Genomic DNA, 27,703 nt, shown 5'->3' with positions numbered 1-27,703 from the left:
AAATGGAGTTCATCTGCTACTACTGCTGATAACCGGGCGGGAGATAGACAAGGAAACCGTGATTTGTAGCGATGTGAGAGTCAAGAGTTGACTGTTAAAAGACACAACGTGTCCAGAGAGCTGGAGAAATAAAACGTGATGACACAGACCTTTTTCCCGGCACGATTGTAAAGGACAGGGAAGACTCTCCCCGGCGCCTTTCAGTGACGCAGCCGCTGTGTAGTGACGCGCAGGGCAGGAGCAGTCACCACGTCTGAGGTTTCGCAAAGCCCTGTGGGAGAGGGGCAGGAGAAGGAGGGTCAAAATGGCGGAAACGGTGGATGTTCCAGGAGACTCAGGGACAGGATCGCCCAGGCCCCTGGTGAGCTTGGGATCTGCGACAAAAGGGGCCGAGGGTGAAACGGAGGAAATCGGGTGATGGGGTCGTGAGAACTGGAATTCCTTCTTTCGAAATCCCCCTTTTGTACCCGTTGCCGGAATTATTCCCAACAGTGCACTTGTTCACTGGACTAACCGCTTCCCCCAGTACCCTACTATTCCTTCCACACCTTCTTTTCTTTCCCAAAGTGCTTGTTCTCGTCATCTACATTCCGTTACAATGTTGTGCATTAGGTAGTTTCTCTTTTCTGCCCTCCCCTCGCCCGTTTTTAGGTAGAGAGGTTGAAAGAAATGCTAACAGCAAAGCTTCCTTCAGTGTCATAGGAGCTGAACTCAGACTTGGGTCAGGCTCATTGCAAAGCAGCACACTATCCAAGTTAGCTATTTCATAGGCCACTGATTCCCTTTTTAAAATTAATAAAAAATTAATTTATGAGCAGGCAGAGCATCACTGTGGCACTTGCAATTCCAGGGTTTGAACTCTGGACCTCATGCTTGAGAGTCCAATGCTTAATCTACGGTGCTACTTACTTAGGTAGCTAGGGGATTTCTTCATAAAGTTAAATTTTAGATGCGTTGGTGGTATAATGGTAAGCACAGCTGCCTTCCAGAGTTAACTTTGTAGTGCTTATAACTACAATATTGATTTGCATACTGAATATAGTAGGCTTGTTTAAGTCTGCTCTCCCTATTGTATCTCCTTACTAGTTTCTTCATGATATTCCCTTGTTCCAGTGTCTATGGGGGGGGCTACAGTTTTCTATTGCAAGTATGAGCCTACAGCCTGACCATGTCTTTAATAGCACAGGTTTAGAAATTCAGCTTACTTTGTCTTGAATTACCCACTGCCGCTTTATTAATTCGGGCAAACCAATTCATGATTTTTTTTTAAAATCTAAAATGGAGATGGGGCAAAGAGATGGCTCATCTGGTAGAGTTCTCACCACTCACAAGGACTAGTTCAAGCCCCCAGGCACCAAATTGGAGTGATTGCATGGGAGAAGCTTTACTAGTGCAACAGTGGTGCTTTAATGTCTTTCCTTCTCCTGTTCTCTGTGTCCCTCTCTATCTCTCCTCTGTCTTATGCTTTCAGCCTCCCTCAAAATCTGAGTCTTCTGGGGGCAGAAGATTTGGGCAGGCACAGAGTCCCAGCAATAACCTTAATGGGAAACAATTAAGATAAAATAAATTCCTCAAAGTGTTTATAAATAAGGTGAAATAACATAACTTATGTGAAGTAGCTAATAAAATCAGTACCACAAACTAAGGAGTATAAATAACTCATTGTTCTGCCCCAAAGTCCTTCCTGTAGTATTTAAGTAATCCTCCAAAAAACATTCAGCTGTATTGCTCAATGAATGGTACTTCACTTTCCTTTTTATTTCTCTCTATGTTTTAAAAATTATTCAAAATTTTATTTATTTATTTATTTATTTATTTATGTATTTATTTTAAAGGTTTTATTTATTCATGCAGAAGATAGCCAGAGAGATATAAATAACCAGACATCATTCTGGTAAATGTGCTGCCAGGGATTGAAACTGAGACCTCATGCTTGAGAGTCCAATGCATTATCCACTGAGCCACTTCCTAGACCACCAAAGATTTATTTTTTACAAGAGACAAATAGAGACCAGAGAACTGCTCCACTCTGGCATATAGTGGTGTGTGGGATTACACCTAGGACTTATGGAGCCTAAGGCATGAAAGTATTAACTTTACTTGTAGAAGACTAAACTGGAGGGAGCCAGGCAGTGGCACACCTGCTTAAGTGCACATACTACACTGTGCAAGGACCTGGGTTCAAGCCTCTGGTCTCTACCTGCAGGGGGAAAGCTTCATGGGTGGTGAATTAATTAATTAATTAGTTTATTAATTTATCCTACCCACCCACTCCTGCCTTGCCTTAGATAGAGGCACAGACAGAGAGGAAGGGAGGAGGCCTCATCACTGAAGCTTTCTTTAACATGTTGGGGACTTCAATAATTCTCATTTCTTTTAGCATTTTTCCTTTTCCCCATTTTTTTTCTGATAGAGACAAAGAAAACTGTAGAAGGGGAGAAACAGGCAGAGGCAGAGATACCTGCACTTCTCTGCTTATGAAACCCCCTCCCCACCCTGTGCCTACACACCAGGTTCTAACTGAGGGCTTAAATCCAGTCTTTGTACTTTGTAATATGTGTCCTCATCTAGCCCTAGTCAAGTAGTTTTTAAGCTGTGTTTTGCCTGCAGATGAGAATGAGACTTAGAGATGTGATGATTTGCCTAGGGTCTGACACTTAGTGTCCAGACCTGAATTTTTTTTTCATTATTATCTTTATTTATTGGATGGAGACAGCCAGAAATTGAGAGGGAAGGAGGGATATGGAGTGAGACACCTGCAACACTACTTTACGACTCGCAAAGCTTTTCTCCTGCAGGTGGGGACCAGGGGCTTGAACCCAGGTCCTTGAGCATTGTAACATGTACAGTCAACCATATGCACCACTACATGCCCCCAGACCTGAAAATTTGAAGCTAGGCCTGCTTTTGAAGCCCACACAATTTCCATTTATGCTACACAGCTTTTCAATGGTGAAGGTTCAGATGTTGATAGTTACTAATATAGTTTTAAAATAAAGTCACTTTAAAGAACAAGAAAGTAGGGGCTGGGTGGTGGCACACAGGATTAAGCACACATGGTACAAAGCACAAAGAAAGACCTGCTTAAGGATCCTTGTTCTAGACCCCGGGTCCCCACCTGCGGGGGGGGGGGGGGTGTCACTTCACAAGCAGTGAAACAGGTCTGCAGGTTATCTCTTGTCTCCTTCTCTATCCCTACCCTATCAGTTTCTGTCCTGTCCAATAAAAATGAAAAATGGCAGCCAGAAACAGTGGATTTGTTGTGCCAGCACTGAGCCCCAGCTATAACCCTGGAGGTAAAAAAAAGAGAAAGAAAGAAAAAGAAAAGAAAAAATAGGAGACAAGCCTTAAAAATCATGCTACTATATTAGTGAGGTATTATGGAACAGTGGTTATGAATATAGTACTGGATCAAACTGCTTAGATTTGACTCTAAGCTCTGTCATTTACTTAGCAATGGGACATTGGGTAAATTACTGTTGCCCTCCTGGTTCAATTTCTTGGTCTTTAAAATGGAGATACAGCAATATTTAAACTGTCATTTTAATAATTGAATTGAGTTAACACATTTGAAATGCATGGTAGAGTGCTTGGAATAGCAGAGCAGGAGTTACAATGGGGGCTGTCTAGAATCCAGGAGACCAATGAAATTATTATAGTGGTTATAAGAAGTAATAGCTATCTGCACAATAACAGTGGCAGGAAATGACAAATTGAAAAAAAAAAAAAAAGGTAGGATCCTTGCGTGTTTGCAGTGCTAGGGAGCATATGCCTTTTATAAGAAGTTTTCACATTATATGGTGTATAGCAATCACATGGAGAATCTTGTTGAAGTGTAGATTCTGACTCAGTAGGTATGGGCTAAGACTCTTAAGTAGCTCCCAAGTGATGGCTAAGTACCACATTTTGTAAAGTAAAGCTATGGGCAAATAGGATGACAGTGACTTCCAGATCAGAAATACATTGCTTTTCTACTGTCTTCTTCCACAATAGGAAGTTTTTTTCTTAAAAAATAAATTAGGAAGTACTCGCTTCAGCAGCACATATACTAAAATTGGAATGATACAGAGAAGATTAGCATGGCCCCTGTGCAAGAATGACACACAAATTTGTAAAGCATTCCATATTTTTATGTGATCATGTTGAGAAAATAAACTGAGTCATCTTTTGGAAAAAAATAAATTGTGACTTATTTATTACAATTGAAAGATAGTATGTAGCTATATGTATATTCTTGTAGCCCCCAAAAATGTTTTTATTGTAACCAGGGTTATCTCTGCAATTTGGTGCCTACATGACAAACCCACCACTCTTGGTATCCATTATTGTTTTCTTCTGATGGGAGAGAACTTTAGAAGGGAGGGTGGGAGACAGACACTTGCAGACCTGCTTAACCACTCCTGAAGCTTCACCTTTGCAGGTGGGGAGTGGGGGTTTGGACCCAGGTCCTTGTACATGTACACTTAACTAGGTGAGCCAACACCCAGTCCACCACACCCACCAAAGAAATGGTATCATCTATACAAAGTTCACATTTCATTTTCACTTTATAACATAGTCACTTAGTGGTGAGTATTCATGAATTTGTTCTGAGAAATGAGATGTTAGGTGATTTTTCAACGTTGTCCAAATGTCATAGAACTTGCACCAACCTAGATTGTATGGCCAACTTCACACTTAAGCAATATGGTATTGCATATTGTTTTACTGTCTTATTATTGTCCATCAGTGACTGAAATGTCATTATGCAGCAATTGATGATAGTTCTGTAGAGGTGCTTCCATTCCTTACAACAACACAGTGCAAATTATATAGACATACTATACATGATTCAGCTAGTCATCTGCTGATATCCTCTTGATTTTGTTATAAAGCATGTTGTAGTGAGGAAATGTTTGAATATCTTTTTGTATCTTTTTGTATATTTACCACTTTGTCTTTTTTTTTTTTGCCACAGGATTATCACTGGGAACTGGTGTCTACACTGAATCCACTACTACTCATGGCCATTTAAAAAATTTTTTTTTAATTTATAAAATGGAAATATTGAAAAGACCATAGGATAAAAGGACCACAACTCTACACAGTTCCCATCACCAGAACTCTGTATACAGTCCCCTCCGTTGATAGCTTTATCCTTTTGGGAGAATGGACCCAGGATCATTATGCCTTTTTTTTTTTTTTTAATTAGATAGGGCAGGTAGAAATTGAGAGGGGAGAAATAGGGAGAGAGAAAGAGACACCTGGGAGTCGGGCATTGGCGCAGAGGGTTAAGCTCACGTGGCGCAAAGCGCAAGGACCGGCTTAAGGATCCCGGTTCGAGGGCAGGTCTGCAGGTGTCTGTCTTTCTCTACCCCTCTCTGTCTTCCCCTCCTCTTACCCCTCTCTGTCTTCCCCTCCTCTTTCTATTTCTCTGTCCTATCCAACAACAACGACATCAATAACCACAACAATGTTAAACAATAAGGGCAACAAAAGGGAAAATATATATATGTAAAAAGAGAAACCTGCAGACCTAATTTACTTCTGAAGCATCCTACCTTCAGGTGGGGATTGGGGGCTCAAACCAGTGTCTGTGCATTGTAATGTGTGCACTTCACTAGGTACACCACTGCCCAAACCCCACCACTTTGTCTTTAGACTTCTTAAAGTGGAATTGCTCAAAGTGTAATCCATATATAAATTTGTCAGATTCATCTTCAGTATAACTTTAGTATGACTTCATAGTCAGTACCATTTTACCAGCATTGTGTGAGTGCCCTTTATTATGTTTCACCTGCAGTGTATGCTATCTGACTTTTGGATTTATTCTAGTATAACAGGTGAATGTTTTTATTTCAAGAAGTCTTAATTTTCATTTCTCTTTTTTAATCAGTGTGACAGAAGGTTATTATTATTATTTTTTAACCAGAGCACTACTCAGCTCTAGCTTATGGTAGTGTGGAGGATTGAACCTGGGACTTTGGAGCCTCAGGCATGAGTGTCTCTTTGCATAACCATTATGCTGTCTACCCTCCATAAAATTATTTTTAAGATTAATTTTTTATTATGTATGAAATTCACATGAGACAGAGAGAAAGAAACCTCTCTGTACATGTGGTACCAGGTATCAAAGCTAAGACTTCAGACATGCAAGTCCATAATTTTTATTAGTGATTTAACATTGATTTACAAAATCATAAGCTCACAGGCATATAATTCCACACTGCTTCCAAAACCAGAGTTCTATGTCCACATTTCCTCCACTGGAAACTATAGTATTTCTTCCAAGATCATAGATATAGGTTAATTATTTTATACACACACACACACACACACACACACACACACACACACACGCACGCACATTTTTTCTATGCTCCCACCTTCTCTTCCTTTCTAAGTCACACCTATACCTACTATTGAGGGTCCTTTGTTTCTTCCTCTTTTGGGGTCCTGATCCCAACTAGGGGCTCAGAGCCCTCTGGCTGTCTTCCCCTAAAAATTTACCCCCTCTGGGATTATGGACCAAAATTCTTTCTGGGGTCCAGAAGGTAGGAGTTTTGGTTTCTGTAATTGCTTTTCCACTGGACATAGGAGTTGCCAGGCCATTATATATCTCTAGCCTGTTTCTATCTTTCCCTAGTTGGGTAGGGCCATGGAGAGATGAGGTTCTAGAACACACTGATGAGATCATCTGCTTGAGCTTGATGCTAACATGGAGGTGGACTATAAATGTTTTCTGGGAAGATGTTGTTGCAGTTGAGAATAGAACCAGAGAGCTGGATTGGGGCAGAGAGTAGCTCTTAAACTTGAGGAAAATACATAAATTCAGTCAACTGTTTACCACATCAGTCTGATCCAGGGCACATGCATATTCATATTTAGGACAGGAACCTGTGTAATCTCTTGAGCCCCTGTCAGTCTGAGCTCACAGTTCATGGTCACAGCTGGGAACATTAGGACCAGTCTTCTTTGAGTGGCAGAGTAGGATGACCCAACCTCCCTTTGGAAATTGGGGCAGTTCCTTTGCTACATTATAGTGAGGACAAGTTTCTGGAGAGGCCCACAAGAGGGCTGATGGAAGTGACCAGTGATGGTGGAGAGAGTGTTCTGTTTGTTAGAAGCCTAGGCCCATACAGAAGCCAGACCTTCCACCCTCTGCAACCCACAACGATCCTGGGTCCATGCTCCCAGAGGGATAGAGAATGGGAAAGCTATCATGGGAGGAGGGGATGGGATATGGAGATTGGGTAGTGGGAATTGTGTGCAGTTGTACCCCTCCTATCCTATGGTTTTGTTAATTTATCCTTTCTTAAATAAAAAAATAAATTAAAAAAAAGCAGTCTAGGCCTATCATATCCATGGGGGAATCCAAGGATTCCCTGTCTGAAACCACAGGTGATTGGGTGGCCTGATAGTGAACAAAAAGGCCATCATTAAGTGAGCCAGTTGCTTATCCTTTTATAATTTTTGTAGTTCCTTCTTTATCTGACAAACTTAGACTTTCTCCCAGTTGCTAAAGCACTGAGTATCATTTGTTCCATCGAAACTACTATTAGGTTTATGAGGTCTGGCCTCAAGTTGGAGAGAAAATAGGATTTTATATTTTTAGAAATTCTTAAGCAATTTAAATCCAGTGTCAAAATTAATTTAGTTTACAAATTTGAAATATTAAGTGCTTAGACTTAGGACTAAAATATAGGCAGTTAAAGAACTTGAAATATTCAATCCATTTTCCCCTGATATATTGAATCTATAGTGATTATAAGTCATATATATGAGATTATAAATTAATATGGGTATAGTTTTACACTAATCCCACCACCAAAAGTCACTGTCCCCACCCTCACCCTTCTATGGTGGACCTAAAAATCTCCCTTACCCCAGAGTCTTTTACTTCGGTGCAATACACCAAACCCAGTCTAAGTTCTGCTTTGTGTTTCCCTTTCTGTTCTTTTTTTTTTTTTTTAATGCTTACGCAGCTTTATTACAAACTATAGAAACAATGTTTATGTTATATTGGGTATAACTTTCAACTTGTAACTGAATCAAGTATTAACTTGCAATTCAACAATAATGTTGACCTACAGTGTTAGTCATCATAATTTAATTTACATTTTAAATTTCACAAAGAATATGGAAACTCATATTTTGAAATATCAGTGTATAGTACAAAATATGAAAATCCATTTTAATCACTCAAGCCATTTTATTTTTACCTAATATCAGACTTCTAATAATCTGTGTACCTCTTTCTTTTTTTCTTTTTTAATTTTTTTTTAAAATTTAAAGACCATAGGATTAGAGGGGTACAATTCCCACTACCAGAGCTCCGTATCCCATCTCCTCCCCTGATAGCTTTCCTATTCTTTATCCCTTTGGGAGTATGGACACAGGGTCATTATGGGGTGCAGAAGGTGGAAGGTCTGGCTTCTGTAATTGCTTCCCCACTGAACATGGGCGTTGACAGGTCGATCCATACTCCTAGCCTGTCTCTCTCTTTCCCTAGTGGGGCACGGCTTTGAGGAAGTGGAGCTCCAGGACACATTGGTGGGGTCATCTGTCCAAGGAAGTCCGGTTGGCATCATGGTAGTATCTGGAACCTGGTGGCTGAAAAAAAGTTAACATATAAAAGCCATACAAACTGTTGACTAATTATGAACCTAATAGCTAGAATATTGCAGATGAAGATTTGGGTGTGTACCTCTTTCTGTTCTTGTTTCTCAACTTCTGTCTGTGACTGAGATCTTTCCATTCTACCAGCTGATCTAGTTCCCCAGTCAAGAGAGAAACTTTTTTTTCATAAATTCTTTGAACAATTTTATTCTTCCTAAAATCTCAGTATCCTCTCTTATATTTCGTTATCTGCCCTTTCGCCTGCTAAAACTTGTGCCCATTGGGCCAGAAACCGTGATAGGAATGGAATGTTTACTTGTCTTAGCAATTTGAGCATTTAAAAGTTTTAGTCTGAAATAATCAAATTTGACTGATAAGCATAAGAATTTAAAAGTTTGAAATATTATATTTCTTTTTTTAAGTTTACTGATTTTAAGTTCATGGATTTAACTTTTAAATCTTTGTTTATAAAATGGAAATATTGACAAGACCATAGGGCAAGAGGGGTACAATTCCACACAATTCCCACCATGAGAACTCTGTATCCCATCCCCTCTCTTGATAGCTTTCCTAATCTTTATCCCTCTGAGAGTATGGACCCAGGGTCATTATGGGGTGTAGAAGGTGGAAGGGGCTTCTGTAATTGCTTTCCTGCTGAACATGGGCATTGACAGTTCGATCCCTACTCCCAGCCTGCCTCTCTTTCCTTAGTGGGGCAGGGCTCTGAGGATGCAGGTCTCCAGGACACATTGGTGGGGTCGTCTGCCCAGGGAAGTCAGGTTGGCATCGTGGTAGCATCTGGAACCTGTTGGCTGAAAAAGAGTTAAGATAGAAAGAAGAACAGATTGTTGACTAGTCATGAACCTAAAGGCAAGAATATTGCAGATGAAGATTTGGGGTCTTAGTTTTGGAAAAAGCTAGTAGGTCTTTTTTAGGTATATTCCAAGGGGCCCATGACTTTACTAGTTTTTTCCTGAGGTATTTAACTTTTAGCATTATATTTTCATGCCTATGTATGTACATAAAACTCATCACATACACAACCAAAAATCTGTAGCCTTATACTGAAGAGATCCTTCTACCTATCACCCCACCTCACCTTTCTGTTATTTCTTGTGACAACCACTGTTTTTCAGTGAGTCTGAAGTAATATTTCTTGCATGTTTGTTTCAGTTATTTCTTTTTTTAAAGATTTTATTTATTTATTAATTAATGAGAAAGATAGGAGGAGAGAGAGAAAGAACCAAGACATCACTCTGCCGGGGATTGCACTCAGGACCTCATGCTTGAGAGTCCAATGCTTTATCTACTGCACCACCTTCTGGACCACTATTTCAGATATTTCCATTCCACACATGAGTGAAGCCATCTGGTATCACTGTTTTACTTCCTTATTTATTTAACTTAGCACAGTCATCTCTAGTGCCAATGTTTTTTGTCCAAGTAGACACAATGTCGTTCATCTTTTTAATGACTAAGTAGTATTCCATTGATTCTATCTCCCACAGTTTCTTTGTCTAGCTATTTATCAATGGACATTTAGGTTGATTCCATATTTTGACTGTTGTAAGTAATGATGCCATGAATGTAAGGGTTGCAATTCACTTTGAAATTGTCTTTTGATCTGCAGTTGCCAGGCAGCCTAATACAAATTAGAGATCAAGACGTTTTTTGCTATTTTCTAGCTATTCCCGGTTTCCTTTCACATGATCCTCCCTTTTAACCAGTGGTGACAATTAGAAGCTAATAAATGAGGGCAAGTACAAATCTTATAGTTCTGTAAAGATGTTAAGTCAATAATAATGAAAATACAATAATAATGATAATAATAATAATAAAAATATATAAATAAATAGGAGGGGTTATTAAGGTACCTAACTTGGAAATTTACCTTCTTTGCCATTCACATGACTCAGGTTCATTCCCAGCACCTTCTACACTGGGGGGAAACTCCCTTTCTCCCTCTGTCTGTTTCTATCTAAAAATGTCATCCCAGAGCAAAGGCCTGATAATGTGAAATATTATTTATTTATTAAATAAAATAAAGATGTGTACAGAGACATCAGACATGGATTGCCAACCCTTCACCCTCATCACTCGGGTGAGACCTTTCCTTTCATGGTAGTCTTTAATTCCATTCCAGGAGGTTCACTTCCTAACAAAGTCCCAAAACCTAGATATTGGCCATGTCCCGTAAGATAGAGCATATGTTCACATGTAAATTAGGGCAAAATATATACCTGAAAGCAAAAATACACAATAGTCTTTAGTGAGTCAGTATCAAGTTCATAATGAAGTAGTGTCCACTTAGACTTAGATACCCTCCTCACCTACTTCCTATTGTACTTCCCTCAGTCACTCCAAAGCTAACCTTATCAAAAAGGAGTACAGAAGCTGAATAAAGGCAAGAGACTGGCTTACTTTAATGATGACTCTTTAGTCACTATCAGGCCATCCCATTAGCTGGGGCCCTAATCATGGAGTCCTGAGTCTCCTAAAAGACTTGATGAGCCTAGACCTCATAGGGCCCATGTTCAGTGGGGAAGCAATTACAGAAGCCAGACCTTCAACCTTCTGCATCCCACAATGATCTTGGGTCCATACTCCCGGAGGGTTAAAGAGTAGGAAAGCTATCAGGGAAGGAGTTGGTATACGGAGGTCTGGTGGTAGGAATTGTGCAAAGTTGTACCCCTCTTATCCTATGGTTTTGTCAATGTTTCCTTTTTATAAATAAAAATTTTTTAAAAATAGCACTATAACTGGATGTACTATATGTGATTGTTCAAAGGTCACTAATTATTAGCTCCATAGTCTTGTCCACTTGCATCTTATGAAGATGTTATAGTTGAGTGGAACCAAGTATCTGAAAGCAACAAAGTGTTTATGCAACTATTCATTCATTTATTTTTTTACCAGAGCATTACTCCTCTCTGGCTTATGGTGGTGTGGTGGTGCTGGGGATTGAATCTGGGACCTCTGAGCCTCAGGTTCCAGATGCTAGCATGATGCCTCAGATGCTAGCATGATGCCGATCAGTCTTCCCTGGACAGACAACCCCACCAATATGTCCTGGAGCTCTGCTTCTCCAGAGCCCCACCCTACTAGGGAAAGAGAGTCAGGCTGGGAGTATGGATCAACCTGTCAACGCCCATGTTCAGTGGGGAAGCAATTACAGAAACCAGACTTTTCACCTGCATCCCACAATGACCTTGGGTCCATACGCCTAGAGGGTTGAGGAATAGGAAGGCTATCAGAGGAGGGGATGGGATGTGGAGATCTGGTGGTAGGAATTTTGTGGAGTTGTACCCCTCTTATCCTATGGTTTTGTCAATGCTTCCTTTTTATACATAAAAAAATTAAAAAAGTTATTTGCATAACCACTATGATATCTCCCAGCATTATCCCACTATTAATTTTTTCCCACCATCTAATATCTCTTTATTGTTTATGACACTTCTTTAAAAGGAACAAACATTTGACAATTGAATTAATTATATCCTTAACATTGTTAGGCTAACACCTTACTTTTTTAACTGTTAAATCCTACAAAAATGTAATCCCTATTCTCTAGGAAAATGATGATGTCTTGGCGTCCAGGTGGTAGTGCATGGTGCACCTGGTTGAGACATACTTTTACCATGCCCAAGGACCTAGGTTTGAGCCCTTGCTTCCCATCTGTAGGGGGGATGCTTCACAAGTGGTGAAACAGGTCTGTAGGTATTTTTCTTTCTCCCTTTCTATCTCCCCCTCCCCTGTCAATTTTTCTCTGTCCTATCTAATAAAAATAATAGGGAAAAATGGCGTATTGTGTCAAAGGAAAGACTGTTGGTTGGGGGGGAGTGTTCAGGTCCTGGAACTTGATAGTGGAGGAGGACCTAGGTGGGGGGTTGTATTGTTATGTGGAAAAATGAGAAATTGTTACATATGTACAATTGTTATGAGAAATTGTTATGAGAAATGTTACATATGTACAAACTACTGTATTTTACTGTTGACTGTAAACTGTTAATCTCCTCAATTAAAAAAATGTGATAAGAAACCCTAGAGGGTTTAAAGTAGAAAAAACATGGCCACTGGGAGAGTGAAGTTGTAGTGTTAGGCACCAAACTCCAGAAATAACCTTGGTAACCAAAAAAGAAAAAAGAAAGGTGCTGTATTTGTAGAATGCTGCAATTTGTTACAGGCTTTAATTTTTTTTCTAATTCTTTTCAGTTTGCAGGCCTTTCAGATATATCCATTTCACAAGACATCCCTGTGGAAGGTGAAATCACCATTCCTATGAGATCTCAAATTCGGGAATTTGACAGTTCAACATTAAATGAATCTGTTCAGAATACCATTGTAAGTTAGACTAGTTGAGAGAATTTCTGGTCAGCAGCATGGGAATAAATAACAGCATGTAATATTTTTTTCTGCTTCACTGATTCTCAATATATTTTGTTTTAAATTTAAGATTATGACATAATAATTTGGTAACAACCATTTTGGAAAGCAGTTTGTCTGTAATGAGTATTAATAATTACAGAAGCCAGACCTTCTACCTTCTGCAACCCACAATGACCCTGGGTCCATGCTCCCAGAGGGTTAGAGAATGGGAAAGCTATCAGGGGAGGGGGTGGGATATGGAGATTGGGTGGTGGGAATTGTGTGGAGTTGTACCCCTCCTGCCCTATGGTTTTGTTAATTAATCCTTTCTTAAATTAAAAAAAAAGAATTTTAAAATGCCAGGATTTGTGGATGTAACTTGTAACCTTGTGTGTGAGTCCAACCAGCATTTTATCCATTGTACTATATTTGGGCCTCAAAATATCCAGATCCTTTTAACTTGATAATTATTCTTCTGTAGAGTAAGAAAAAAAATGTGAAATTCACAAATATGTATAAAAACAGAAAAAAATGTTAATAGACAAAGATGTTCATTATAATCTCCTCATAGTTAAACAAATGGGGTCTTATTAAGCATTATGTTGTCTTTCTTGTGGAATGCTAAATGACCATTAAAATTATGATTACAAGAATTACAACAGTTATATTTTCATTTGTATTACTGTCTTTCCTCAAATGTCTTAATATTTATTTATCATCTCCAGGGCCTCACTGCTCCAGGATTACTTTTTCAGATAGAAACATAAACAAAGAAGCAGAGAGAGAGTGAGAGACTATAGCACTGAAGCTTTCTTCAATGTAGTGGGAGCTAGGCTTGAACCTGGGCTACACAATGACAAAGCAGCACATGATTGAAGTAAACTCGTTTGGCAGCCTGATTTAAAACATTTATTTGTTTATTAGAGAGAGAGGCAGGAAGAGACAGAGCTCCAAAATACCTCTCTAGCACATGCAATGCCAAGTACCAAACTTAGGATCCCATGCCTGTAAGTTCATTGCTCTAACCACTGCACCACTTCCTGTATGCTTGATTTTATTTTTGTATGCCTTCTGGGATTAATTTATTAGTTGTACTGGTAATGTTAGAAACTATTTTCTATTTTATAAATAATGTGGTAGCTAGGAAGCACACTGATTAACCCATCATGTGTGAACTATGTCAGGTATGTTTTGCAAAACAACTAGAAATAGACTAATTTTAGGTGTAGTAGTGTGTGTGTGTGTGTGTGTGTGTGTGTGTGTGTATGTTTTGTAACACATTAAGAAAACTCTGAATCTCTTTTATAGAGTTAAAAAAAACTAAATAGAACTTCTGGGTATTGTAAGAGTTAAATGTTGGTATGGAGTTAATAGAAAAAAAACCCTGTGTCTCTGGTTTGTTTGTATAGTGAACAAGCTGGACTGGAATTACAGCTATAAAACTCAGTGAAGTATTCCCAAGAGAATGAAATGAATTTTAGCAATTAGCTAAGGCTGGCAACCTTGGTTATCACAGTACAAATTATTGTTTATGCCTTTCAGGTGCGTGATCTAAAAGCTGTTGGTAAAAAATTCATGCATGTTTTATACCCAAGGAAAAGTAATACTCTTTTGAGAGATTGTAAGTATATGAAGTGTTTTGAGATTTACTCATATATTTTTTTAAAGGCAAAGGATAGTAATTAAACTGACCTCATGGTATGGGATGGATATATATGATGAAAAAAATAAAGTTAATACTTAAGGATGAAATGTTAGAGATTTGAACATTTTGATTAATATGTTGTCTGCATCAGTAAATACAGGCTGTATAAAGCTACTAATACATAGTGATTTTTTTTTTTTTAGCAGAAGAACTAACAACTACAAGTGGCAGAGGAAATTTTTAAATGTTAAGTTAGAATAATAGTTAAAAAATAGAATATAGCTAATACCCATTAAGTATTACCAAAATACTACCTTCGTAGACTTTCTGTTTTCAGAACCACCATTTAGTCTGATGATTACTTCTTTAAAAAGTTTACAAGCATTCATATGTTTGCAATGAATTTTGCTTATATTTGAAATTTTTTTCTTAAAATTTTTAATACTTTTTCTTTTCCTTTTAGGGTTCTTGACTTTCTTAGTACTGTGTTAGAAAAATTGAGTAGGTTGTTCCAAATTAACAGCAGTGCTGTACATATGTATGCTTTCTATTTTGATGTAAGATAGGGATGTAAAATATGTTACAAATATGTTTGCCTGACAAAATGTCTCTCTATGGGTACTGTATGCAGTATCTAATCTTATCTCAACACAATATACTTTGGCTTGTAGCTGACATATGACTTGTTTCTTCATGTATATAATGAAGAGTATGAACAAATCTGGGCTTGTATACATGTGTACCTATGTGTACATGGAAAATGTGGTTACCTTTTCTAGGTTTGGGTTTCTTCTGTTAAAATCAAAGTAGTAACATACATCTGTTGGTCAGCATTAGAGATAATAATGCATATCAGCCACCTTCACAGTATCTAGCAGTTAATAGACACTTCAAAATGGTGGCTCTTATTCTGCTGCCTTCCCCTTCAAACACTTTTAAGATCCTTTCCACAACTTTGAGAAGTGTAGGAGTCATTCCTGCTTTGCAGATGAAGAAAATCTCAGAGAAGCTGAGTTTTACCAAGATCACTCAAGTAGGGAGCCAGGTGGTAACAGACCTGATTGAGCATACACATTACCATGTGAAAGGACCCAGGTTTAAGCCAAGGTCCCCATCTGCAGGGAGCAGTTTTCACAATCATTGAAGCAGTGCTACAGGTGTCTCTGTCTCTCGATTTCTCTCTCCCCCACCCATCTCAATTTCTCTCTTTCCTATCAAGTAAAATTAAAAATATATAAAGATGGGCCAGGTGGTGTCTTATCTGGTTAAGCACACATGTTACAGTGTACAAGGACTTGGCCTTAAGCCCTTGATCTCTACCTGCCAGGGGAAAACTTCATGAGTGTTGAAGCAGGGCTGTAGGTGTCTCTCTATCTTTTCCCCTCTATTTCCCCCTCCCCTCACAATTTTTCTCTGTCTATATCCAATAATAATAATAATAATAATAAAATAAATTAAAGATACTCAGGATTAAAGTCCAATTTCCAAGTTTAATGAGCTTTCTACTCTATCATTACTGTGCTACATGTGAAGATGACATTTTAACTGCTGTGCTGAGTTCAAAGTAAGGCTGCTTCAATCACAGTTCAAAACTAGTGTGTGTTAATTTGCTGATTAGTAGTGAGAATTGCTTATGTCTTATGTTAAGATTCATTCCCAAACATTGTAGATCGACTTGACACAAAGGATGAGTAAATTGTGGCCATAAATTTGCACTCCTTCCCTACTGTGCTAATCATAGTCTTGGCAGAGTGTCAGGAAAGACATTTATGACTTGGGGTCTTGGTGCATGGTGGTGGAAAAGACCCAGGCTAAGATTAAGAGTGTTTTACACATAACCTGTCTTGGTAAAATGAGAAATTTTACCCATATGTCAACAACTGTACTGTAAACCATTGACTCCGAATAAAAATATTAATTTACAACGAAACTAAGAAGTTAATAACTTTTTTTTCTTCTAAGGTTATTCCTAGGGCTCAGTGCTTGCACTATGAATCCATTGCTCCTGGAAGCCATTTTTCCCATTTTTTGTTGCCCTTGTTATTTTTTTATTGTTACCATTATCGTTGCTGTTGCTGGATAGAACAGAGAGAAATCAAGAGAGGAGGGGAAGACAGAGAGAGGAGAGAAAGATAGACACCTGAAGACCTCCTTCACCACCCAAGAAGTGACCCCCTGTAGGTGGGGAGCTGGACCTCTAACCGAGATCCTTAAGCCGGTTCTTTCACTTGGCACCGTGTACTCTTAACATGCTACACTACCACCTGGATCCCACTTCTTATCCTTTAAGGTGATGATGACATTTATCAAAACTAACATATGTTGGCATAGATTTGGAGAATTTGAAACCCTTGCATATTGTTGGTGGAGGATGTAAAATGGTACAGCTGCTGTGAAAAATAGCATGACAGTTCTTTTAAAAAATAAGTATAGGGTAGGGGTAGATAGTATAATGGTTATGCAAAGAGACTCTAGAGCCAGAGGCTCCAAAGTCTCAGGTTCAATCCCTTGCATCACCGTAAGCCAGAGCTGAGCAGTGCTCTGGTTAAAAAAAAATAATGATAAGCATAGTATTACCATCTGATGCAATAGTTCCCCTTCTGGGTATATACTCAAAAATGATTATAATTGGGAACTTGAACATATATTTGTATACTTGTGCTCATAGCAGCCTTATCCAGAATAGCCAAAAGGCAGAACCAACTTAAATGTTCACTGATGGATGGATAAACAAAGTGTAGTATATATGATATATTTATTAAATGTTACTTAGCCTTAGAAAATAATACATTTCTGGAACAAGGAGACAGCACAGAAGTTGTGTACCAGCATTGCATGTCTGAGGTTCTCTGAGGTTTCAGAGGTGAAAATACCAGTACTCATAAGGCAGAACTCAACAGTGTTCTGCCCCACTCCCTGCCGGAAAATAAATAATTTTTTTTTGAAAAAAGGAATGGAATTCTGACATTACAACATGAATGAATCTTGAAGACATACCGAATAAATTAAGCTAGATACAAAGTGACATGTACGATTCTACTTTTGTTAGGTACCCAGAGTAGTCAAATTGATAAATGCAGAAAATAAAATATAGGCTAGTTGCTAGAGGCTTAGAGGACAATAGAGAGTTATTCTTAAAATGTCTTTAATCAGTTTGGTATGATGATAATGTTCTGGAAACATATTCATGATTGTACAATAACATCCTGTTATTGTACAATCAAGTGTCTGTATACTTAGAGGTGATTAAAAAGTAAATGTTGTGTTACATATACTTTATTATTGTTATTATTATTTTTTATTGCCACCAGGTGATCACTGGCATCCAGTGACTGCACTATGAATCCACCATTCCCACCACCATTTTTTCTATTTTATTTGACAGGACAAAGAGAAATTGAGAGGAGAGGGAGAGATAGGATGAGAGAAAGACAGACACCTGCAAACCTACTTTAAAGCTTGTGAAGTGTTACATATACTTTGCAATAATAGGAAATAGTTTTAGGGGTGGGGGAGATAGTATTGTACTAGTTATGCAAAGAGACTCTTATGCCTAAAACTCTAAAGTCCCAGGTTCAATCCATAGCACCATCACAAACCAGAGCTGAGCAATGTTCTGGTAAAAAAAAAAAATATATATATATATATATATATATATATATAATAAAGAAAAGAAGAATTTTTAAAATTCTGTTGTAGATTTTTAAAAATTGAATTAGAATGATGAGAGCATTTAAAAAAACAGCCTACTGATGTCAGTTCAGTGTACTTGAATTAATTTTAATTGATCAAAAGTTGGGGCCAGGTGGTGGTGCAACTGGTTAAGCACACCCATTAAAGGATGCAGGTTTAAGCCCCTGGTCCGCACCTCCAGGGGGAAGGCTTCACTAGTGGTGAAGCAGGGCTACAGATATCTATCTCCCTCTCCCTTTTCAATTTCTCTCTGACTCTATCCAATAATAAATAAATAAAAATATTTTAAAAATTGATCAAAAATCAGGAATTAATATTGGGTGATTATGTTTTTATAAACATCACATTGTTGTCAAGATCACTTAAGAAATATGAGTATTGAGGGGGTCAGGTGGTGGCGCACCTGGTTGAGTGCACATGTTACAGTGAGAAAGGACCCAGGTTCAAGCCCCTGGTCCCCACTTGCAGGGGGAAAGCTTCATGAGTGGTGAAGCAGGGCTGCAGGTGTCTCTCTGTCTCTCTCCCTCTCTATCTTACCCTCCCCTCTCAATTTCTGGCTGTCTCTATCCAATAAATAAATAAAGCTAATATAAAAAAATAAAATTAAAATTAAAAAAAAGAAATATGAGTAATGGGAATCTTCGTGTGGTAAGGCAGTGGGTTAAGCCCACGTGGCGCCAAGCGCAAGGAGGACCAGCCTAAGGATCCCGGTTCGAGCCCCGGCTCCCCACCTACAGGGCAGTCGCTTCACAAGTGGTGAAGCAGGTCTGCAGGTGTTTGTCTTTCTCTCCCCCCTCTCTGTATTCTCCTCTCTCCATTTCTCTCTGTCCTAACAATGCAACATCAATAACAGAAACAATAATAACTACAACCACAATGAAAAACAAGGGCAACAAAAGAGAAAATAAATGAATAAATTAAAAAAATAAATATGAGTAACTATGCATATTGATTTAGATAATTTATATACTGTAAAATTACAGTTAAAAGTGGTATTTTTGGGAGTCGGGCTGTAGCGCAGCAGGTTAAGCACAGGTGGCACAAAACGCAAGGACTGGCGTAAGGATCCCGGTTAGATCCTCTGGCTCTCCACCTGCAGGGGGTTCGCTTCACAAGTGGTGAAGGAGGTCTGCAGGTGTCTGTCTTTCTCTCCCCCTGTCTGTCTTTCCCTCCTCTCTCCATTTCTCTCTTTCCTATCCAACAATGATGACATCAATAACAACAACAATAATAATTACAACAATAAAATAAGGGCAACAAAAGGGATAAATATTTTTTAAAAAGTGGTATTTTTTATTGGCTGAAGAAGTTTAATTGTGCTTTTATCTGTACATTACTGGACTGTTGGCTTATTAATTGCCCAACAGCTGTTTATTGAGAACCACTGTGCTTAGGCTTGATGTTGGCATAACCTATTACAGTTTTTAAATTATTTTCTAAAGTTTAATCTTGTGAATTTGCCATTAGTTGTTTTTTGTCACCAGAAGAGTAACATTTTCATTCTAATTTAATGTGAGTGTGGCTGAGTGCAAAGAACTTTGGACCAGGAACCAGAAAACCTAGGTTTTGATCCCACACTACACCTAACTATGTAGACATAATTCATTAAAAATGGACTTATTTATGAGAGAGAGAGAGAAGAGGAAGGGGTGGGGAGGGGGAGGGAACCTCCTGTGTTGTAGATTCATTTTTTTCTTTCTCAATATATTTTTGTCTTTATTTTAATGAGCAAAAGAAAGATACAGAGACCAGAGTACTGTTCAACTCTTGAATGAAGTAGTATGAAACATTGTACCTTGGACTTTGGAGCCTCAGGCATGAATGTCTTGAAGAACCACTATATGTGTTTGTTCTGTCTCTCTCTCTCTCTCTCTCTCTCTCTCTCTCTCTCACTCACTCACCCCTCTCTCTGGCAGAAATAGTGCAAGAGAAAGAGAAAAAAAGAGAGAGGAATAGTTAACTTCTGCCTGTTTCAACACTTCTGAAGCTTTCCCCCTAAAGGTGGGGACTAGGGGCTTGAACCTGGGTCCTTGCACATGATAATGTATGTGCTTTACCACCACCTGCCCCTTATTTTTCATACTAGTGAAATCATTGTGATTATACTTGGCATATCTAGTGCATCCCCAAATTGGTGTAATGACATGGCTATAATCTTTCTATGGGTGTTAGTTGGAGTTACCTAGGTCTTATAACTCTTTTTCCACTGGTATTTAACTATAGAATACTGGAGTATATCTTAGTGGGGAGGGGATTGATTTATGCAATATGAAGTGGATAAAACTTGAGGGATAGGTGAAGAAGGCTATTAAGCACTGGGGAACAAGGTGACAAGAAAGATGTGGAAGACTTGGGTAGAAAGACAACTTTGATGTCTGAAATGTAAGAGTGGGAGAGGCAGATAGTGCAATAAAGATAGAAATCACTGCATGGTGATTTCTTAATAATCCATCTTTTCTTGCCTTTTAGGGGATTTATGGGGTCCTTTGATCCTTTGTGTGACACTTGCATTGTAAGTACTTATATTTCTTTTCTTTGTCATCTGATATAGGCAAGATGTTTGTAGGATTTCAAATAGAGGGGGCTTTTGGCTAAATATGATTCCTACAGTATAAGGTATTAAGTATTACCTTAAGTATTTAATTCCAAAAATTCAAGTAGATTTTGAGATAATTCAAAGAGCAATAGCACTAAAGATGTGAGTAATCTGTCCACCTTCACTTACCGATGCCTTATTCCTGCTTTAGCCGTATCTAGTCAACACCTCCCCATCTCAAGTACTTCCTCATCATTAAACTAAGTGAAAAATCTGTAGATCTAATACTGTTTATTTGTAATCATAATTTAAAAATATTGCTAAATATAAATAAGAATAAATTTAGGATAAAAGTAGTAAACTCAAGGTCATATTTTTTATTATTTATTTTAATATTACAGAATTACATATCTACAGGGGTTTGAATCCATACCATTTCCACCACCAGAGTTATGAATCTTCAGTCTCACCACTGCAGTATGCCACAGTTTCTCTAAGGTTGTAGATGTGGGCCAACCATCTTCTCTACAACTATATGTCCACATTTATACACAGTCACCACTTTTTGTTCTTATTCAATCCTCTTCTCCTCCAAGCCACTCATGACATCATAACTACCTCCATGTATCCCTCTCCTTTTCCTTCTCTCTCTGGGTGCTGATGGAGTTGGAGTTCAGAGCCCTCTTATCTTCATCCTGTCACTTTTATGCCTCTGGGACTATGGAACCAGAACTCCTACCTTATGCACCCCAAAAACAACCTTGCAAGGTCCTATTTTAAAGTGTTGTGCTTTTTTATGCAGTGCATATAAAAGGAAAGATCAGAAGAAAAGCAAGATTCCTTAGCAGAGGGGAATATAGCCATTTGTAAATTAGGATTCAATTCTGGGTTCTTATCCTCATTGCTATTAGTAGAGTGACTTTGGACTTTTATTTTAGGTTATTGTCTGGGCTTCACAGCTCCATAGTGACTTTTTCAGATACAGAGAGACAGAGACCAAGAGAGGAAAAGAAAGACCCCATAGTATTGAAGCTTCTTCCAGAGCAGTAAGGGGATAGGCTTGAAACTGGGTTGCTCACTTGGCAAAATAGACACCATTCTGGTGAGCTATTGTTCTATCCTGACTTTGGACTATTAATAACAAAAATCTGCATGACGATTTTTAAAAGATTACAGGAAACTTAAATACCTTTAAATTTTTCATGTAATAACAAAGGAAAAATGTTTTCCTTTTTTTCCAAACTCAGGTTCAGAAAGGTTAAAGATTGAGTCAAGGCCATTCTCTACCTCTGGTTATTTTTTAAAATATATTTTATTTGGGTGGGCATAGAAAGCGTATTGGTTATGGAAAAAGACTCTCATGTCTGAGGTTTCAAAGTCTCAGGTTCAAACCCTCACACCACAATAAGCCAGAGCTGAGCAGTGCTCTGGTTAAAAACGATAATAAAAATAAAGAATATATATATATATATATATAGTGATTTATAGTAGGTTATCAGGTTGTAGGGTTATAGGGTGTAGTTCCATATTATGTGCACCATCAAAATTCTGTGCATTTACCCTCCCAAAGGTAACTGTCTTAGAGACAGTTTTTTTCTTTTGTTCATGATCCTGTATTCCAGTTCTCTATATTCCATATATGAGTAGTTGTCTTTCACCTCTATACATATTTCACTAAGCATAATCACCTCCAGTTCCATCCACTTTGTCTCAAAGAACACAAATCACCTTTTTTTTTTCTGCAGAGTAATATTCTGTAACTTCTTTAATCAGTCATCTGTCAATGGACATTTAGGCTGCTTTGGTTGGTAATGTGGCTATGATTATAGGGTATATGTCCATTTAGTTAAGTGTTTGCATTTCCTATGGATAGTTACATCTAAGAATGGTATTGCTGGATCACAAAGTTTAAGGGCTCTCCATAGAATCTTTCAGAGGGGCTGTATCACATAGCATTCCCACCAACAGTGTAATAGAGTCCCCCTTTCTCCACAGCCTCACAAACACCTATCATTTCCTGTTTTGTTGATGTAAGCCATTCTCACAGGTGTGAAGTGGAGTAGTTTTGATTTGCATTTCTGTGATGATAAGTGATGTGGAAATTTTTTCATATGTCTGTTGGTCATGTGTATCTCTTTTTTAGAAAGCTGACCATTCAATTCTTTGGCCCACTTAAAAAATTATTTATTCCCTTTTGTTGCCCTTGTTGTATTTATTGTTGTTGTTATTGATGTCATCATTGTTAGATAGGACAGAGAGAAATGGAGAGAGGAGGGGAAGTCAGAGGGGGAGAGGAAGATAGACACCTGCAGACCTGTTTCACTGCCTGTGAAGTGACTCTCCTGCAGGTGGGAGCCGGGGGCTCGAACCGGGATCCTTACGCTAGTCCTTGTGCTTTGTGCCACGTTTAACCCGCTGCGCTACCACCCGACTCCCCTGGCCCACTTTTTTATTGGATTCTTTTTTCCTTTTGTTCAGCCTTACCAGGTCTTCATAGATTTTGATATCAGAATTTTCTGATGTGAAAATACCTTCTCCCAATTACTGGGTTGCTTGGTTATTCTTAGGTAGTTTGCTTTGTATGTATGAAAGCTTTCTAGTTTGATACAGTCCCATTTATTTACTCATTTTCATTTTATATGACCATGGGATTGTCCTGCAATGCTTTGCCAATATTTCTCTATATATTTTAGAGTTTCTGATCTAATATCCAGGGATTTTTTTAAAATTTTTTATTTAAGAAAGGATTAATGAACAAAAACATAAGGTAGGAGGGGTACAACTCCACACAATTCCCACCACCCAATCTCCATAACCCACCCCCTTCCATGATAGCTTTCCCATTCTCTAGCCCTCTGGGAGCATGGACCCAGGGTCGTTGAGGGTTGCAGAAGGTAGAAGGTCTGGCTTCTGTAATTGCTTCCCCGCTGAACATGGGCGTTGACTGGTCGGTCCATACTCCCAGTATGCCTCTCTCTTTCCCTAGTAAGGTGTGTCTCTGGGGAAGCTGAGCTCCAGGACATATTGGTGGGGTCTTCAATCCAGGGAAGCCTGGCCAGCATCCTGGTGGCATCTGGAACCTGGTGATTGAAAAGAGAGTTAACTATGAAGCCAAACAATTTGTTGAGCAATCATGGATCCCAAGCTTGGAATAGTGGAGAGGAAGTGTTAGGGAGGTACTCACTGCAAACTCTAGTGTACTTCTGCTTTCAGGTATATATTTTGCAGTAGTTTATGGATACGTGTGCACGTAAGCTCTCTCTCACAGAAACTGGTGTATATCTAGGTTATGGGACTTTGTTAGAAAGTGAACTACCTGAGATGAAATTAGAGTGTACTATAAAAGGAAAAGTCTCACCCGAGTAATGAAGCTGAAGGGTTGTCATTCCACACGTGAAGTCTCTGGACACAGTCTGAGGTGAAGCATGTTGAGGTGGCAATCGTTGCTTTGGTTAGGTTGTGATCGGCGGATGCAATATTATTTGGTTTGGATTGGGAGATGCATACGGGAAAGTGGGCCCTATCCAAGGGTTCCAGGACTGGGGGAAGTAGGGGCTCTATAGTGGAGATGTGAGGTTCCTGCTGTCTTAGGGTTCAAAAAGACAATCGATAGTTAATGTTATCATCACATTATTTGGTAATTGGGTTAACTTTGAAAAGTCCTTTTGTTATGGTTTGCTGTACAGTATCCAGTATCTTGTATATAGCTTTGCTATTGGATGCTAGGCTTTTGAGAGAGTCCGCATATCAAATACACAGCCTATATATTAAAAGGATTCAGTTTGTGTTTTGAGAAACTTTGAGACATACAATTGATTTTCCTCCTCTCATATTAATTATATATTATGATTTATATGTCTACATTTTGCTAGGAGTGTACATAAACACCATTCCCACCACCAAAGGACTGTGACCCATCCCTCCCGCCCCCTCCCACCCCCCACTGGCCCAGGAAGCTGCATGTCTACCCCTCACCACTGGGTTTTTACTTTGGTGCCCTACTTACAATTTGATCAGGTCCTGCTTTTAGTTTCCCTTTCAGATCTTCTTAATCAACTTCTGTTGATGAGTGGGATCATCCCATACTCATCTTTATCTTTCTGACTTAGTTCACTTAACATAATTCCTTCTAGCTCTGTCCAAGATGGGTCAGAGAAGGTGGGTTCATTGTTTTTGATAGCTGCATAGCATTCCATTGCTAAAACCTGGAAGCAACCCAGGTGCCCAACAACAGATGAGTGGCTGAGAAAGCTGTGGTATATATACACAATGGAATACTATGCAGCTACCAAAAAAATGAACCCACCGTCTCTGACCCATATCCAGGCATTTGATCCATTTTGATTTGACCTTTGTGTATTGTCTTATGAGGTGGTCTAATTTCACTTTTCCGCATGTGCTTGTCCAATTTTCTCAGCATCATTTGTTGAATAGACCTTCTTTCCCTCCACTGAATGGTTTTGGCCCTTTTGTCATATATTAGATGATTATATATATGTGGACTTCTGAGCTCTCAGTTCAGTTATATTGATCCTGGTGTCCAATTTTTTTCTAGTATCATGCTATTTAATTACTATTGCTTTGTAATATAGAGTTAAATTGGGGAGTGTGGTAGTTCTTCCTTTTTTTTTTAAACAGAGGATCCATCAGCTCTGGCTTATGGTGGTGCAGGAAATTGAACTGGCACTTTGGAACCTCAGACATCAGAGTCTTTTTGAATAGCCATTATACTATCTATCTCTGCCCCTTCCATCTTTTTTTTCTTTCTTCTTTTCAGAAGTGCTTTTCATTTATTTATTTATTTATTTATTTATTTATTTATTTATTTATTGTTCCATCAAAAATTTCCAGACTATAATAGGAGTGCATATTAACACCATTCCTGCCACTAAAGTTCTGTGTCCCTACCCCCAACCCCCTATAGTGAAACTGAAAATTGATCCTCACCCTCCACCCAGAGATTTTTACTTGGGTGCAGTAATCCACACTCAGTCAGATTCTGCTTTGAGTTTCCCTTTCTGTTCTTCTTTCTCAACTTCTGTTTATGAGTGGGGTCATCCCATACTCATCTTTCCCTTTCTGGCTTATCTCATTTAACATAATTCCTTCAAGCTCCATCTAAGATGGGTTGGAGAAGGTGGGCTCATTATTCTTAATAGCTGAGTAGTATTCCATTGTGTATTTATACCACACTTTCTCAGACATTCATCTGTTGTTGGGCATTTGTGTTGCTTCCAGGTTTTGGCTTTTAGGAACTGTGCTTCTATGAACATAGGTGTACATATATCTTTTTGGATGGGTGTATTTAACTCTTTTAGGATATATCCCTAGGCGAGGAATTACTGGGTCGTATGGAAGGTTAATTTCAAGCCTTGTGAGGGTTCTCCAGACTGCTCTCCATAGTGTTTGGGCCAATTTACATTCCCAGCAGCAGTGCAGGAGGTTTGCTTTGTCCCCTACAACCTCTCTAACATTTGTTGCTGCTGTCTTTTTTTTTTTTTATGTTTCAGTAGAGTCTTTAGAATTCTCTACATACATTTTCATGTCATCAGCGAGTAGTGACAACTTATTGTCTTCTGTTTCTACATGTTGACCTTTGCCTCTTTCTTGCCTGATTGAAATAGCAGGACCTCCAGGACTATGTTTAATAACAGTGGTGACAGTGTACATCCTTTTCTGGTTCTAGATTTTTGAGTGGAAGCTTTCAGTTTTTCCTGTTGAGGATGGTTATGTCTTCTTGTTGACTGATCCTATGACCAATATGTAATATTCATTTTAATTTCTTACTACCTTCTTTATCTTAAAGTTTATTTTGTTTAATAGCAGAATAACTGTTCCTGCCCCTTTTTCTGAATGGGGGCGGGGGCTTTAGACACTTTGTCTATCCTACCACTTGGAATTTCTGTTTGTCTTTTCTGTATGTGTGCTTCTTGGAGACACAGAGTAGATATTTTATGTTTTTGTTGGATTATTTTTCATGTTTGTTTCTATTTCTTGATTTGTGTGGATGTTTTTCTATGCTGGTCTTGCAAACTGTATTTCTGTTCCTTATATTTTGTTTTGTGGTTACCATGAGTATTGTATGTAACTTACAACATTTATTTATTTATTTATTTATTCAGAGCATCACTCTGGCATTGTGATGCCAGGAGATGGACTCAGGACCTCATGCATGAGAGTTCAACACTTTATACACTCTTCCACCTCCTTGATTGCTTATGCATTTTTAAATACATTTTTAAATAAAAAAGGAAAAAGAGGGGGTGAAAGAACAGCACAGCAGGTCCTCCCCAGTACAATGGGTACCAGTTTGAATGTTGGGTCACATGCCTGTCAAAGCAGGCACCTTACCAGCAGATCTCTCCTGCTGAACTTGATTACTTCCATTTTTATTTTATTTTATTTTTTATTTCTTTTTGGGGGGATTAATGATTTACAGTTGACAGTAAAACATAATAGTTTGTATATGCATAATATTTCCCACTTTTACACACAAGAATTCAACCCCTACTAGGTCCTCCTATGCCATCATGTTCCAGGACCTATGTTCCATTTTTAAATGTGGGAACTAGCATTTTTTTTTTTTACCAGAGCACTGATCATCTCTGCCTTATGGTGGTATGGTGGTATGAACCTGAGACCTTGGAGCCTCAGGCCTGAGAGTCTCTTCACATAACCATCATGCTAACTTCCTCTACCTGGAATTAGCAGTTTTTAAAATTTATTGTTATTAGTGATTTAATACTGGTTTATAAGATTATAAGGGTATTGTTCCACATCACCCCAAGATAACCACAGTTGTCACAAAATTTTAAGGACAATTTTGCCACTTTTTTTTTCCTACAAGTTCATGTGTTTCAGTTCTT

At 38.5% G+C, this 27,703-nt stretch overlaps 1 protein-coding gene and 1 non-coding gene across 3 annotated transcripts in view; both read left to right on the top strand.

The window, feature by feature from the left end:
- Positions 1-218: 218 nt before the first annotated feature.
- The window catches only part of YIPF6 (Yip1 domain family member 6), a 52,861-nt gene continuing 25,376 nt past the window's right edge, over positions 219-27,703 (top strand). For both annotated transcript variants that reach the window (XM_060183075.1, XM_007534555.3), the window contains exons 1-4: positions 219-361; positions 12,811-12,939; positions 14,506-14,584; positions 20,771-20,813. In XM_060183075.1, the coding sequence (XP_060039058.1) occupies positions 305-361; positions 12,811-12,939; positions 14,506-14,584; positions 20,771-20,813 (308 nt within the window). In that variant the 5' untranslated portion in view covers positions 219-304. The remainder of the gene's footprint in view (positions 362-12,810; positions 12,940-14,505; positions 14,585-20,770; positions 20,814-27,703) is intronic.
- Positions 4,025-4,131, top strand: LOC132535997 (U6 spliceosomal RNA). Its single transcript, XR_009547698.1, has one exon. It is a non-coding gene; the product is annotated as a U6 spliceosomal RNA (small nuclear RNA).

The sequence above is a fragment of the Erinaceus europaeus genome, chromosome X (genome assembly GCF_950295315.1).
Source record: "Erinaceus europaeus chromosome X, mEriEur2.1, whole genome shotgun sequence".
NCBI classification, from domain to species: domain Eukaryota; kingdom Metazoa; phylum Chordata; class Mammalia; order Eulipotyphla; family Erinaceidae; genus Erinaceus; species Erinaceus europaeus.
The sequence above is the reverse complement of the archived record's forward strand: the minus strand, read 5'-3'. Positions and strand labels throughout refer to the sequence as shown.